Here is a 15,086-nt window from a genome sequence, read left to right on the forward strand (position 1 = left end):
AGTATGAAATAAGCAGAGCACGGTACAAAGGATAACTGAATTTAATACATAACAGTGATACAAAACAACAAAAGTGTGCGGTCTGGCGTGGTGGTGATACGGTGCGCTCCCAGCAGCGCTAACGGTCCGGAGCCAGAAGCTGTTTCGGACCCAAGGACCCCGCCGACACCCCCCAGGTGGCCGCAACAAACCGAGTCTGTGAAAGAAGGAACCATTATGTGAGTCCACACTCTACACACAGAGAGACCACTCAAAGGTGTACATAAACAGCAAACACTTCCTGGCTTAATTACTAATCAGCTTCCCAACCTGCAGGCATGGAACATCCAGTTCACAAAACTCCACTGCAGTGGAAGCCGATACATGACTAACATACAGCTCAATATAAAAAGGTGTGAGGGACACCACATTTACTGACTGTATAAACATTAGTCACAAAATCTAACGTACCTCAGGAAGTGTGCTGACGAGCGTGAGACCTCACCCCCTCCTCTTTCACAGACCGTGCATCAAACCCTGGACGTTCTCAGCATCCACTGATGATGAGATGGCTCCCGAGACGACGATCTCACCCGTCTGGTCACAAGGTCGAGTCTCTGGCAAATACACACTGTACACTCCAGTCTTAAATGCCACCATGTTCCAATCCATATAGATGCACCACAGCTGTGAGTCCTGACGAGCCGCAGGTGATCAGGGTGAGGTCCTGATAACCTCAGCAACACAGCCACTCAGTCCCAAATGCAAGCCACCTGGAAGGAAAAACAAAAGACAGAAACAAAAAGGCAGCCAGGCCCCCCAGCCATACAACACAGAGTGTGTCTTCAAGACGTTCGTTGTTAAGCCAGTGACATCCCGTGTGTGAGAGTTGTTTAAGGATTGAAAAGTGGCAGATATCTCTTGTTGGGAGACTTCTGCAAAGGAAAACAAAGATTGAGAACAAGTCTGCACTGGTGTAATATCAGGAGATGTGAAGACAGAGGATAACTCCTTTACAGAGGATATAAAGTAGTCATTAAAAGCACTTGCAATCTTTTCGTGTTTCGTTACGAAATTACCATCATTATTAATTTGAATTTTATTTAAGTTATTCTTTTTATTATTTCCTGTTATGTTGTTGAGTACTTGCCATAGCGTTTTTGGATTTGAGCCAGCTTGAACAATTAGGTTTTGAAAATATGTCATTTTGGATTTGTGTAATTCGGCCGTGCATTTATTTCTAATATGCTTGAATTGATATTTACTCTCTGGTGTTTTGGTTTTTCTATATTGTTTTAAGGATGTAGCTTTTTGTTTAAGAAGTTTAATTATTTGGGAGTTAATCCGAGGTAATTTATTTTGCCGTTGTTTTATCGTTCGGACAGTTGTATAATTTGTAATTACAGTTTCAATTTTCTCATGAAAATGAACTAAAATTTGATCAGGGTTTGTAAGTTGCATTTCATTTGACCAATCAATATTATCTATTTCTTCATTTAATTGTGGTAAGTTAGAGTTTGGTACTTTGGTTATAGTCAGATGACTAGCATGATCTTTTATATTCTTGGCTTTTTCCTGGTTACATATGTAAGGAAATGATCAGAAATAGCAGTTTCTACTATACCAGAGAGAGCGAATTTGGAGGGTTGAGAAGAAAAAATGAGATCAAGCACAGAGCTGCGTGTTTTTCCAATTCTAGTTGGGTTTTTGATTAACTGAGTAAGTCCAAATTTGGTTGCAAGAGCTTTTAATGGTTTAGATGAGCTGTCATTCCAGTCCAGATTTAGGTCTCCGAGTACAAGCAATTCCTTTGTATTCACTAATTTTAATATATCAGAGAGTTGAGACACATATAGGTTCGGATTTACATTCGGAGGTTTATATGTTACTATAATTGTAATTGCATGTTGATTTGTAAAATTTATAACTAGCTGCAGTGACTCTGAGACAGTTTCAATTTTTGATATGGAGTGCGCATAATTTTGACTTACGTAAAGCGCTACTCCACCTCCACATTTACCAATACGGTCTTTCCAATATAAACTATAATTTTCAATGGAGAGAAAAGAATCAGGAATTTCTGGTGTTAGCCAGGATTCACTGATTGCCATTACATGGGCTTTGGTTTGTGCTCGTATGATTTTCAGTTCATCTAGTTTTGGTGCAAGGCTGTGTATATTTAGATGACAGATTTTGAGACCTTTGCTTCTACTAAGCTGATATAAAGTTTTTGGGTTTTTCTTGGAATGTCAGACTCGTTTACCCTTTTTTGGTTTGGGACCTGGTTCTGTACTATGAAAAAAGGGAAGCACAGGAGCAGAGTCCATTTTTATGAGGGGAGCACAATGGTGCAACAGAGGGGGAGTAGAGAATGATAGATTTTGGGGTGTACGTTCTGTGACAGATGTGTACATTCCAGAACTATTGAATGTAAAAAAAATTTGACATAATAGCTTAAAAAGTACATAAAAAGTGGGATAAATGCATTTGAGTCAGGACCTCGGTTAATTTCAACATTTCCAATAAATAACAGGATAACTAACAGTAATCTAGAAGCAGTTGTATTGCTTACCAGCGACTTTGACATATGCTTAGATTTATATGACTTACTATGTTTAAAGTCAGTCACCCACTGCTGAAATAGAATAGTGAGTGTGGAAAGGGATACTGCCGGGGGAGAAGAAGTTAGTCCGAGTGCAACCCGTCGTCCTTCTCTGTAAACAGTCTGCCTCCTACCGAGAGGCAGACTGCTATAGGCTAGTGACTAGACAATAGCTCTAATTCGCACCTATTGTGCTCTAGTTAGCACTCTCCTAATGACAGGATGGAAGCCTCTCCTGACGGCTCCCCTAACGACTCTCCTGATGACGTGAATGACTCATTACCATGAACAAAAGACTGAAACTGCTTTGACCTGAGTACCCCATTGTAAACAGGGGACAAAGTGTGTCTCAGACCCCTCCCCACTTAAGGCTGGGTTTCAACTGTTTCACATACAATGCCTCCTTGACCCCTCTATCAAACCATTTCTTCTCTCTGGCTAAGATTTTAACTTCCTTGTCCTCAAACGTGTGGTTAGTGTCTTTAAGGTGGAGATGAACTGCAGACTGGTGCCCTCTCTGCGGTGCTGGTATAGCCTCTTGTGTAAAAGTTGCTTCGTCTCACCTATGTAGTGTTCATTACAGTTTTCCTGACATCTGATATAATACACTACATTGCTCTGTTTGTAAATAGTGATCCTGTCCTTAGGGTGAACTAATTTCCCCCACATACTGTGAGGGCTTTCTGGACATGTTGTTGTTCTTTAGCCCTTCCCTCTGTAGTTGTGGGCACCTGTAGGGCTCTGTGTTGTTGCTTTGTGTTTTAAATTGAACTCAGATTCAGTACCGTGGACAGCGCTCACAGATCAGTGCTTTCCTTTAATAACGTTGTTTTAAAGTGTGCAATCTTCAAAGATATGATGAGGGGGCCCCTTTCAAGAGATCTGTAACCTTTTTTCACAAAAAAGTTTTATTTCAAAAAAACCTTGTTTGAAAAAAACAAAACAATTTGCCCATTTCAGCAATATTATAGGAAAGAACACAGGCTGTATAAGTGTTAGAATACGTGGTTTATCACACTTACATAGAGAAAAACATGAAGGAAAAAAAGAGCATATGTTCACGTACAGACTTGAAAAACTCTGAGCAATACGCGCTCCTCATATTTATGGTGTATTTCAGTATTCAGTTTTAATAGTGTGGGAAAAATCTGGGACCTCATTAGTTGTTGGTGTTTTACATACCACGCAAACACGTCCACAAACAGAGTGTATAATGTAAAGACATGCTGCGGCTTAAACCGTGTAAAATTGTCAGTAGTCAAAACAGTGATTTTGAGTAATACAACATACAGAGACTTTCAGAGGAATGCTGAGCTGTGTGCTCTCCCCAGACTCCAGGCTCAGGCTTAATTACTACATTAAATAAATCCTGCCATAATTACATTAATGATACAGTTATTTTTTTTTTAATTGTTCTTTAATTTGGGACTTTAAAAATATAAAAAAATAAAAAATAAAAGGCTATTAAAATATTAGACACAGGTGGTGCTGCTGTGACTGTTCTGCTGTGGCTCAGCTTGCTGATGGCACGATAGCTTTGGCCAGTGTCCTCATCCACACCAGTGATTTTCAGGGCCTTTTTCTGGATGTTGTCTAACTGCCTAAGAGTGGTCTGTGATGTGTTCATCCAGGCAAGGCAGGAGTACTCCATGACACCCCTGACCTGGGTCTTTGGCATTGAGCTTGTTGGCCAGCTTCCACAGTGCTCCAAGACGCTGTCCAGTGTGTTTGCAGATGTTTGACAGGTAGTTTCTTGTCAATGCAGAGTACCAGGATATCCATCTGCTCGGTGAAGTCAATTCTGGTTGTCCCAAAGAACAGATCTGGGCAGGATGGAGCCCTCTTTCTGGACAGGACCATGGCCTTGCATTTGCTCGGCTCAAATGTGAACTTCCAGACATCATCCCACCTGCAGATGTTTTCTAGGTCCTTGTTTAGGGATGCAGCCACCTCAGGACCATTCAGTGATGTTACTGTGGCGTAGATGGTTGAATCGTCCACATAGAGAAAGATGTTATTTTCACATTGTTGTATTATCAGCAGGGTTCATCTATGACAAAACCGCTCCAACGCCTACATCAGAAGCATCATCCTCGACCATGAACTGTCGGATGGGGTCAGGGAGGAGTAGTATGGGGGGCCGCAGTGAGGCGTTGTTTTAGGACCCAGAAGGCTTCGTAGAAATTTGCGGGAATAATAGCGCTGGGTCGCTATATAGCATCGTTTATGGTCAGAACTACAGTGGTATCTGATCGTCTTCAAACCTCCGACTTTTGTTCTGGGTTCATGAAAACATTCTTGGCAAAATGCTTTCACTTTTGTTCGTCTTGCATCAGTCCAAGAATTTCACCTCGAGCGTCACAGTACACAACGTCAGAATGCTCCGGCTGTCTGTCTTAATCAATGTCAGAGTGGAAAACCCACAAAACAGAACTGGAGTCAGGTGACCTAGCCTGCTTTGAACAATAATTCTTTCAAAGTCAAGGCTTTAGACCCCACGGGACAATCAGCTGAGAGCATTGAGATGCCGGTGAGAGACAGGCTGGGACAGATGGTAGCTCAATCCCAAAATCCAACTACGAGCTTCTTTTTGCAGCAGCAGCAGGATTAAGATACGGAGCTGGAATTACCGCGACTGCTGGCACCAAACAGGCACAAAATACTGATAAACAGAGAGAGAAATGATTTGGATTTAAATAGCCGCTCACACCTGTTGGCTGTGTTTGGTACTAGTGAACTCTGACCTCTCCCGATTCTCCTAATTCAGTTGTGGTTTCTCCTTGGTCGGGCTCAAAACTTTTCAACATCTTTTGTAAATATATCAGTGAGCTTTTTCCATGATGTGATTAATATTAAATAAGTTTGACTAAAGTGACAGAAGTATTTAACTCTTTGTGTATTGATTATAGACTGTTGTTGATTAGATTCTGAGTCACGTGACTGGCTCCTGCCTGTGTGTCAGACTCTGGTGAAGTCTACCTGGTAACATGTGACGCTGCGGTGACGTCATCGGCTGTGCAGCGTGTTTCGAGCAGCGTCAGAGTGAGTTTGTATCAGAGTTTGTGAACACATGAACATGGCTTCATCCTCTGTGGGCTTTTTCCTCCTCTTCATCGCTCTGCACCGAGCAGGTAATCGATCACTGATCAGCTCATCGATCAGCTGAATTCACAGTTTGTTGATTCTGTGTTTTTTTTTTTTTCTGCAGATGGATTTTTAAATACCAGAGTGGCTCGCTGTGTTTTTAACTCCACGGAGTCAAAAGACATCGAGTACATCGACTCGTACATTTACAACAAACTGGAGCTCACCAGGTTCAGCAGCAAAGTGGGAAAGTTCATCGGTTTCACTGAGTACGGACTGAAGAACGCAGAGTTCTGGAACAGTGGTCCATTCCTGGAACAAGAACTGGCTGAGAAGGACAGATACTGTGGACACAACATCCCGATCTGGTACAATAATGCTCTGACAAAGTCTGGTGAGTTTGTGTTATCTCTGTGACGTCATCACCTTAAACCTTTATCACTCAACTAAACACACTCAACTTTATTGATTATCAATATTGATGAATTTAAACTGTTTAAAAACTATTTGAAACTATGTTTTAAAAAGACACAAGAACAACTGGGCCAGTTTAGTTTTTGTCAGTCATGCTCAAGGTTTGGTCGGATTACTTTGAAAGAATACATGTTTGGATTACATGGATGTATGTACATACATTTGGATTACTTGTAATCTGATTACTTTTGGATTACATTTCAAAGTAATCCTACCCAACCCTGGTCATGCCTCATATCATGAATATATTTGTACAAATGATTAGTTTTAAATATTCAGTGACTTTAAAACAGCGATAATCTTTGTCGTCCCCTGGTGGTCAAATGGTGCTACTGCAGCCATGGATTTTAATGACAAAAGTTTTGCTAGAAGAATCAAAATTAAAACATTTTATGTCAAAGCTTTTTATCTAATCTCATGTCATTGGTCTCAAGGAAATTAACAAAACACTCAATCAGAAAAAAAAGTAAAATTAAACATCTTCAGTTAGGTCTAGTAAAGTCAGTGATGTTGACCTTTGTGTCCAAAATCCACACTGATTGACTGAAAGTAGTTTGTGTTTGTCGATGAATAAGTCTAATTGATTATTGAAGAGTTTTTTGAGAAGACTTGTAGTAAAGCAGCAGGTCTGTAGTTCGTCAAGTGATTTGAACAGAGGTCTGACCAGGGGAGAAAGTAGTTTTAGTTTCTTGCTGGTACAGTCACAGTCTGTATCACTTTATATTGTTCATTTTTACTTGGGCATCCTTGAAAAAAAGGACATTTCAATATTTTAACATGGACACAACAGAAATTAAAAACACTTGACATATAAGTTAAAATATTTTACTGAGAGTCAACCGTCAAAGAATTCAGAATCCTCATAACATTTGTTTTAGTTTCAATAACTGCTTAATTCAACACATGAACAGTTCATAATTCTCTTTCTTTTCACAACATCACATTCAGCACATAAGGAGATTATTATGAACACAGTCTCTGAAAAGGTTTCCTTTGGTGTAGGTTCCAGCGCCCCGTGGCTCTTCATTGGAGTAGACGGTGTAGAAAATGAATGGTTTCCTTCAGTGCACCAAATGATGGTTTTTCCTGTAGAGTTACGTATATTATAGAAAGACTAGAGGGCACACTAACTATACTGCATGCACGACATGGACGTGCTGCCCTGTAACCCTGTCTGCCATTTAATAAGTGGTCAAAACATCAGTCAAATACCCGGTTTTACAAAGTTAACATACACACATAAAAATCTCAGACGGACCTGGACCTTTAATAAAATATATGTACATGTGCTGGTATTTACAACAACACGAGGACACGGCATTCCTCTTCTGTTATTTATTAAAGGCATGTACAGATATTTACAAAAGGGACATCTTTCCTACTAAATTATTTACAAAAGGCATGTCCTCTTTACTGTAGAGATATTTACAAGAGACACGTTTTCCCCGCTCAGTTATTTACAAAAAGCACATTTTCCAATAACAAGTAGGTGTAAAAGGTACATAGGACACACACACACACACACACACACACACACACACACACACACACACACACACACACACACACACACACACACACACACACACACACACACACTTCCTTTCTTCCAGTTCCGTGATAAATGTTGGTCTTTTCTTGGCACTTAAATATATACTAATAAAACAATAACTTTTGTATTTTAAGGGAATTAGAGCAGTAAACTTTATTATAGTTCTTTTATTGTCAGAAAAGTGCAAAGGACAGAAAAATAAAAGCCATTTAATTCCACTGAGTCAATGCAGAAAGTATGAAATGTTCATGTGAACGGTGTTGAAATCTTAGTGTTTAATTTGTCCACCTTTTCCAGCATTGTTTTTTTAGTTGACATATTGTTTTTGCATGTGTGTCTTTGTTTGGAATGTGCCAGGAAAGCATAAATGAAACAGATACCAATATTTCAGTAAGTTGGTTAATGATACAGTGTCGCCACAGTTACTTTGAAAAGTAATCCAATTACTGATTACTCCTTGAAAAAGTAACTTAGTTACTTTACTGATTACTCAATTGTAAAAGTAACTAAGTTAGATTATTAGTTACTTTTTTAGTTACTTTCCCCAGCTGCCGACAACAACCCTCTGCCACCTCAACATGACAATGATACCTGTTTTGCCAAAACTCACTTTATAGTCACCCTTTCTTGACTTCAATGAAAATAAATACTTGTTTTATAAAAAGTAAAATAATCTTTCTTGACCTCATATTTAACTGTTAACAGCACTGTAACAGTAAAACTTGCAATTTCTAACCTACATTGTTTATAAATGTAACTATTAAATTCTAACATTTTTCTAACATTTAAATTCTCTCTAAACATTTTACGTGTCGAAATTATTATTATTTTAAGTAGTATTAGTAGTTGTAGTAAAAAAAAGGCTTCAAATCTGGACCTTTAATCTAGGGGTGTTGTGGGGGGGCACATCCCTCCCCCACGCCCCCATTCCATCTGGATTCGCCCCTGCTTTGGCGTTTGAGCACAAAGAATGGATAACATTTATTTATGCAGAAAACATGACCAGGTTTACAGGTAAGAAAGTTTTATTGCGTTTTCACATCATGTGGTCCTCAGAAAGAGAGTTTAGGTGCATTTGAGTGGAAAATAGTGTTAGTTGTTGACGCGTCGCGGAGGATCAGCTGTTTTTAACAAGCAGATACGTAGTGGCTCAGCTCAGAATTCTAAATAGAGGAGGAAAAAAAAAAGCATAAAAATGTTTTTTGTGAAGCTCAGTGCAGGTGTTGTTGGGAAGGTGTCGTAGCACGGACCCACAACAGGGGGCGCAAATGAACGGACAATGAATAAGCCAAAAAGTAACAATTTAATGTTGTGACAACACACAACTAAATACACAAAATTTGTAAAGCCAATTAACACCAGGTGACGTGTGGGCAGGCTTGAAGATAGAAGACCCCCGACGAGAGAGAAGCCGCGTCCCACACGGCTTCCACCACCAACGGCCTGAAGAACACCGGAGCCGCCAAGTCCCGAGTCCCCAGGTGGCCTCTGTCTTCGGCTGTCGACCCTGGTACTGCTGGCAGAAAGCAGAGACAAGATGAATGAGTGTGAGTCCACACACTCAGTAATCCACAGTCTGTACACAGTTAGGAGGGAGCACCTCCACCTCCAATCACACACTCGTGCAGCTCCTGGCCACTTATCTGGTTTGGAGTGTGAGGCGAAGCTGTCGCTGTCACACCAAACGCCAATCCCACAGACAAGGTCGAACGCCACAGGACAACGGCTGCAAAACAGTTCAGATTATTTCTCAACAATATGAGTCAGCAGAGAAATTACCTCTTCGGTAGTCGATTTCTCGGCGAGGAGGTGGAGTTGCAGTCCGGCCTTTATGGTGATGGTGATGATGAGGAATGAGTGACAGCTGGAGCTGAGGATGAGTGACAGCTGTCACTTCTTCTGGGTCTGGCTCCCTCTCGTGCTTGGAGCCCGCACTCCAAGCAGGGCGCCCTCTGGTGGTGGTGGGCCAGCAGTACCTCCTCTTCAGTGGCCCACATAACAGGTGTGCTGTTGTCACCGCGCTTTAAGAGGTGAGGACGAGTCGTAGCTGCTGCAGAAAACCGCGGATGAAAAGCTCACAGCTCGCTTAAAGTGGGCAGTTCAGTCGAGCCCCGACCTGCTGCCCACGGACCAAGTTTAATGCTGCTATCGACCCACAATGTAAAAATAATAGTAAGGCACAGTGACATGGAGAAGTAACTTTAATCTGATTACTGATTTGGAAAGATTAACGTGTTAGATTACTTGTTACTAAAAAAAGTGGTCAGATTAGAGTAACGCGTTACCGGCATCACTGATGATAAACTCTGTGTTTAAAATACTTTACATATTATATGTTCATTATTAAATCCAATTTGTGTTGCATTGATATGAACCAGTTCAACTGATAACAATACCTCAAATGAAGCTTGTTAGTTTAGGTTAATGATAATCCATTCGTTCATTCATGTTCTATATCCACTTACTCCAATTAAGGGTCGGGGCAGCCAGGAGGGGATGTGGACTATTACATTATTATGTGAAAGGGGCTGGCAACATTTCTCCAGTCTTAGGCAGAAAAAGCACTATAAATAATAATAATTTACACTCAACAAAAATATAAACGCAACACTTTTGGTTTTGCTCCCATTTTGTATGAGATGAACTCAAAGATCTAAAACTTTTTCCACATACACAATATCACCATTTCTCTCAAATATTGTTCACAAACCAGTCTAAATCTGTGATAGTGAGCACTTCTCCTTTGCTGAGATAATCCATCCCACCTCACAGGTGTGCCATATCAAGATGCTGATTAGACACCATGATTAGTGCACAGGTGTGCCTTAGACTGCCCACAATAAAAGGCCACTCTGAAAGGTGCAGTTTTATCACACAGCACAATGCCACAGATGTCGCAAGATTTGAGGGAGCGTGCAATTGGCATGCTGACAGCAGGAATGTCAACCAGAGCTGTTGCTTGTGTATCGAATGTTCATTTCTCTACCATAAGCCGTCTCCAAAGGCGTTTCAGAGAATTTGGCAGTACATCCAACCAGCCTCACAACCGCAGACCACGTGTAACCACACCAGCCCAGAACCTCCACATCCAGCATGTTCACCTCCAAAAACGTCTGAGATCAGCCACTCGGACAGCTGCTGAAACAATCGGTTTGCATAACCAAAGAATTTCTGCACACTGTCAGAAACCGTCTCAGGGAAGCTCATCTGCATGCTCGTCGTCCTCATCAGGGTCTCGACCTGACTCCAGTTCGTCATTGTAACCGACTTGAGTGGGCACATGCTCACATTCGCTGGCGTTTGGCACGTTGGAGAGGTGTTCTCTTCACGGATGAATCCCGGTTCACACTGTTCAGGCAGATGGCAGACACCAGAGTGCCCCTCTCTTATCCATCTTATAGATCCTCTTTCAGAGTTTTTTTGTGAGAGCATTTGCCCTCCTCTGGGGCATCCTCATTTGTTCTCCCTGTATGTGCCACATGCCCCAAACTTCACGTTAGCCAGGTCCATGAACAGTTTGGGACTCGTGTAAATATTGTTCATATGAACAACCAATAACCAGCAAAAATCTATTTAAGCATAAAAATTCAAAAAGAAAAAATAATATAGCACCTTCAACTGCACCACAGACTAAACAGTTAATGTGGTCTATTAAACATTAGGTCTCTCTCTTCTAAGTCCCTGTTAGTAAATGATATAATAATTGATCAACATATTGATTTATTCTGCCTTACAGAAACCTGGTTACAGCAGGATGAATATGTTAGTTTAAATGAGTCAACACCCCCGAGTCACACTAACTGTCAGAATGCTCGTAGCACGGGCCGAGGAGGAGGATTAGCAGCAATCTTCCATTCCAGCTTATTAATTAATCAAAAACCTAGACAGAGCTTTAATTCATTTGAAAGCTTGACTCTTAGTCTTGTCCATCCAAATTGGAAGTCCCAAAAACCAGTTTTATTTGTTCTTATCTATCGTCCACCTGGTCGTTACTGAATGACAGCCTCAACACTGCATTTAATCTATTATTAGACTCTATTGGCTTTGCTCAAAATGTAAATGAGTCCACCCACCACTTTAATCATATCTTAGATCTTGTTCTGACTTATGGTATGGAAATTGAAGACTTAACAGTATTCCCTGAAAACTCCCTTCTGTCTGATCATTTCTTAATAACATTTACATTTACTCTGATGGACTACCCAGCAGTGGGGAATAAGTTTCATTACACTAGAAGTCTTTCAGAAAGCGCTGTAACTAGGTTTAAGGATATGATTCCTTCTTTATGTTCTCTAATGCCATATACCAACACAGTGCAGAGTAGCTACCTAAACTCTGTAAGTGAGATAGAGTATCAATCAATCAATCAACTTTTTTTTTATATAGCGCCAAATCACAACAAACAGTTGCCCCAAGGCGCTTTATATTGTAAGGCAAGGCCATACAATAATTATGAAAAACCCCAACGGTCAAAACGACCCCCTGTGAGCAAGCACTTGGCAACAGTGGGAAGGAAAAACTCCCTCTTAACAGGAAGAAACCTCCAGCAGAACCAGGCTCAGGGAGGGGCAGTCTTCTGCTGAGACTGGTTGGGGCTGAGGGAAAGAACCAGGAAAAAGACATGCTGTGGAGGGGGGCAGAGATCGATCACTAATGATTAAATGCGGAGTGATGCATACAGAGCAAAAAGAGAAAGAAACAGTGCATCATGGGAACCCCCCCCACAGTCTACGTCTAAAGCAGCATAACCAAGGGATAGTCCAGGGTCACCCGATCCAGCCCTAACTATAAGCCTTAGCGAAAAGGAAAGTTTAAGCCTAATCTTAAAAGTAGAGAGGGTATCTGTCTCCCTGATCTGAATTGGGAGCTGGTTCCACAGGAGAGGAGCCTGAAAGCTGAAGGCTCTGCCTCCCATTCTACTCTTACAAACCCTAGGAACTACAAGTAAGCCTGCAGTCTGAGAGCGAAGCGCTCTATTAGGGTGATATGGTACTACGAGGTCCCTAAGATAAGATGGGACCTGATTATTCAAAACCTTATAAGTAAGAAGAAGAATTTTAAATTCTATTCTAGAATTAACAGGAAGCCAATGAAGAGAGGCCAACACGGGTGAGATATGCTCTCTCCTGCTAGTCCCCGTCAGTACTCTAGCTGCAGCATTTTGAATTAACTGAAGGCTTTTTAGGGAACTTTTAGGACAACCTGATAATAAAGAATTACAATAGTCCAGCCTAGAGGAAATAAATGCATGAATTAGTTTTCAGCATCACTCTGAGACAAGACCTTTCTGATTTTAGAGATATTGCATAAATGCAAAAAGGCAGTCCTACATATTTGTTTAATATGCGCTTTGAATGACATATCCTGATCAAAAATGACTCCAAGATTTCTCACAGTATTACTAGAGGTCAGGGAAATGCCATCCAGAGTAAAGATCTGGTTAGACACCATGCTTCTAAGATTTGTGGGGCCAAGTACAATAACTTCAGTTTTATCTGAGTTTAAAAGCAGGAAATTAGAGGTCATCCATGTCTTTATGTCTCTAAGACAATCCTGCAGTTTAGCTAATTGGTGTGTGTCCTCTGGCTTCATGGATAGATAAAGCTGGGTATCATCTGCGTAACAATGAAAATTTAAGCAATACCGTCTAATAATACTGCCTAAGGGAAGCATGTATAAAGTGAATAAAATTGGTCCTAGCACAGAACCTTGTGGAACTCCATAATTAACTTTAGTCTGTGAAGAAGATTCCCCATTTACATGAACAAATTGTAATCTATTAGACAAATATGATTCAAACCACCGCAGCGCAGTGCCTTTAATACCTATGACATGCTCTAATCTCTGTAATAAAATTTTATGGTCAACAGTATCAAAAGCAGCACTGAGGTCCAACAGAACAAGCACAGAGATAAGTCCACTGTCCGAAGCCATAAGAAGATCATTTGTAACCTTCACTAATGCTGTTTCTGTACTATGATGAATTCTAAAACCTGACTGAACCTCTTCAAATAGACCATTCCTCTGCAGGTGATCAGTTAGCTGTTTTACAACTACCCTCTCAAGAATCTTTGAGAGAAAAGGAAGGTTGGAGATTGGCCTATAATTAACTAAAATAGCTGGGTCAAGTGATGGCTTTTTAAGTAATGGTTTAATTACTGCCACCTTAAAAGCCTGTGGTACATAGCCAACTAACAAAGATAAGTTGATCATATTAAGATTGAAGCATTAAATAATGGTAGGACTTCCTTGAGCAGCCTGGCAGGAATGGGGTCTAATAAACATGTTGATGGTTTGGATGAAGTAACTAATGAAAATAACTCAGACAGAACAATCGGAGAGAAAGAGTCTAACCAAATACCGGCATCACTGAAAGCAGCCAAAGATAACGATACATCTTTGGGATGGTTATGAGTAATTTTTTCTCTAATAGTCAAAATTTTGTTAGCAAAGAAAGTCATGAAGTCATTACTAGTTAAAGTTAATGGAATACTCAGCTCAATAGAGCTCTGACTCTTTGTCAGCCTGGCTACAGTGCTGAAAAGAAACCTGAGGTTGTTCTTATTTTCTTCAATTAGTGATGAGTAGAAAGATGTCCTAGCTTTACGGAGGGCTTTTTTATAGAGCAACAAACTCTTTTTCCAGGCTAAGTGAAGATCTTCTAAATTAGTGAGACGCCATTTCCTCTCCAACTTACGGGTTATCTGCTTTAAGCTACGAGTTTGTGAGTTATACCACGGAGTCAGACACTTCTGATTTAAAGCTCTCTTTTTCAGAGGAGCTACAGCATCCAAAGTTGTCTTCAATGAGGATGTAAAACTACTGACGAGATACTCTATCTCCCTTACAGAGTTTAGGTAGCTACTCTGCTCTGTGTTGGTATATGACAATAGAGAACATAAAGAAGGAATCATATCCTTAAACCTAGTTACAGCGCTTTCTGAAAGACTTCTAGTGTAATGAAACTTATTCCCCACTGCAGGGTAGTCCATCAGGGTAAATGTAAATGTTATTAAAAAATGATCAGACAGAAGGGAGTTTTCAGGGAATACTGTTAAGTCTTCTATTTCCATACCATAAGTCAAAACAAGATCTAAGATATGATTAAAGTGGTGGGTGGACTCATTTACTTTTTGAGCAAAGCCAATAGAGTCTAATAATAGATTAAATGCAGTGTTGAGGCTGTCATTCTCAGCATCTGTGTGGATGTTAAAATCGCCCACTATAAGTATCTTATCTGAGCTAAGCACTAAGTCAGACAGAAGGTCTGAAAATTCACAGAGAAACTCACAGTAACGACCAGGTGGACGATAGATAATAACAAATAAAACTGGTTTTTGGGACTTCCAATTTGGATGGAAAAGACTAAGAGACAAGCTTTCAAATGAATTAAAG

At 40.5% G+C, this 15,086-nt stretch overlaps 1 protein-coding gene across 2 annotated transcripts in view; it reads left to right on the plus strand.

Annotated features, from left to right (window-relative positions):
* Window positions 1-4,363: 4,363 nt before the first annotated feature.
* The window catches only part of LOC117504650 (H-2 class II histocompatibility antigen, E-S beta chain-like), a 29,093-nt gene continuing 18,370 nt past the window's right edge, over window positions 4,364-15,086 (plus strand). Inside the window, exons 1-3 of one of the 2 annotated variants that reach the window (XM_034164149.1) lie at window positions 4,364-4,373; window positions 5,636-5,712; window positions 5,790-6,059. In XM_034164149.1, the coding sequence (XP_034020040.1) occupies window positions 5,652-5,712; window positions 5,790-6,059 (331 nt within the window). In that variant the 5' untranslated portion in view covers window positions 4,364-4,373; window positions 5,636-5,651. Of the gene's footprint in view, window positions 4,374-5,619; window positions 5,713-5,789; window positions 6,060-15,086 lie in introns of those variants that run through there. The other variant, XM_034164150.1, reaches the window with a different exon arrangement.

Source organism: Thalassophryne amazonica, chromosome 23 (assembly GCF_902500255.1).
Source record: "Thalassophryne amazonica chromosome 23, fThaAma1.1, whole genome shotgun sequence".
NCBI lineage: Eukaryota > Metazoa > Chordata > Actinopteri > Batrachoidiformes > Batrachoididae > Thalassophryne > Thalassophryne amazonica.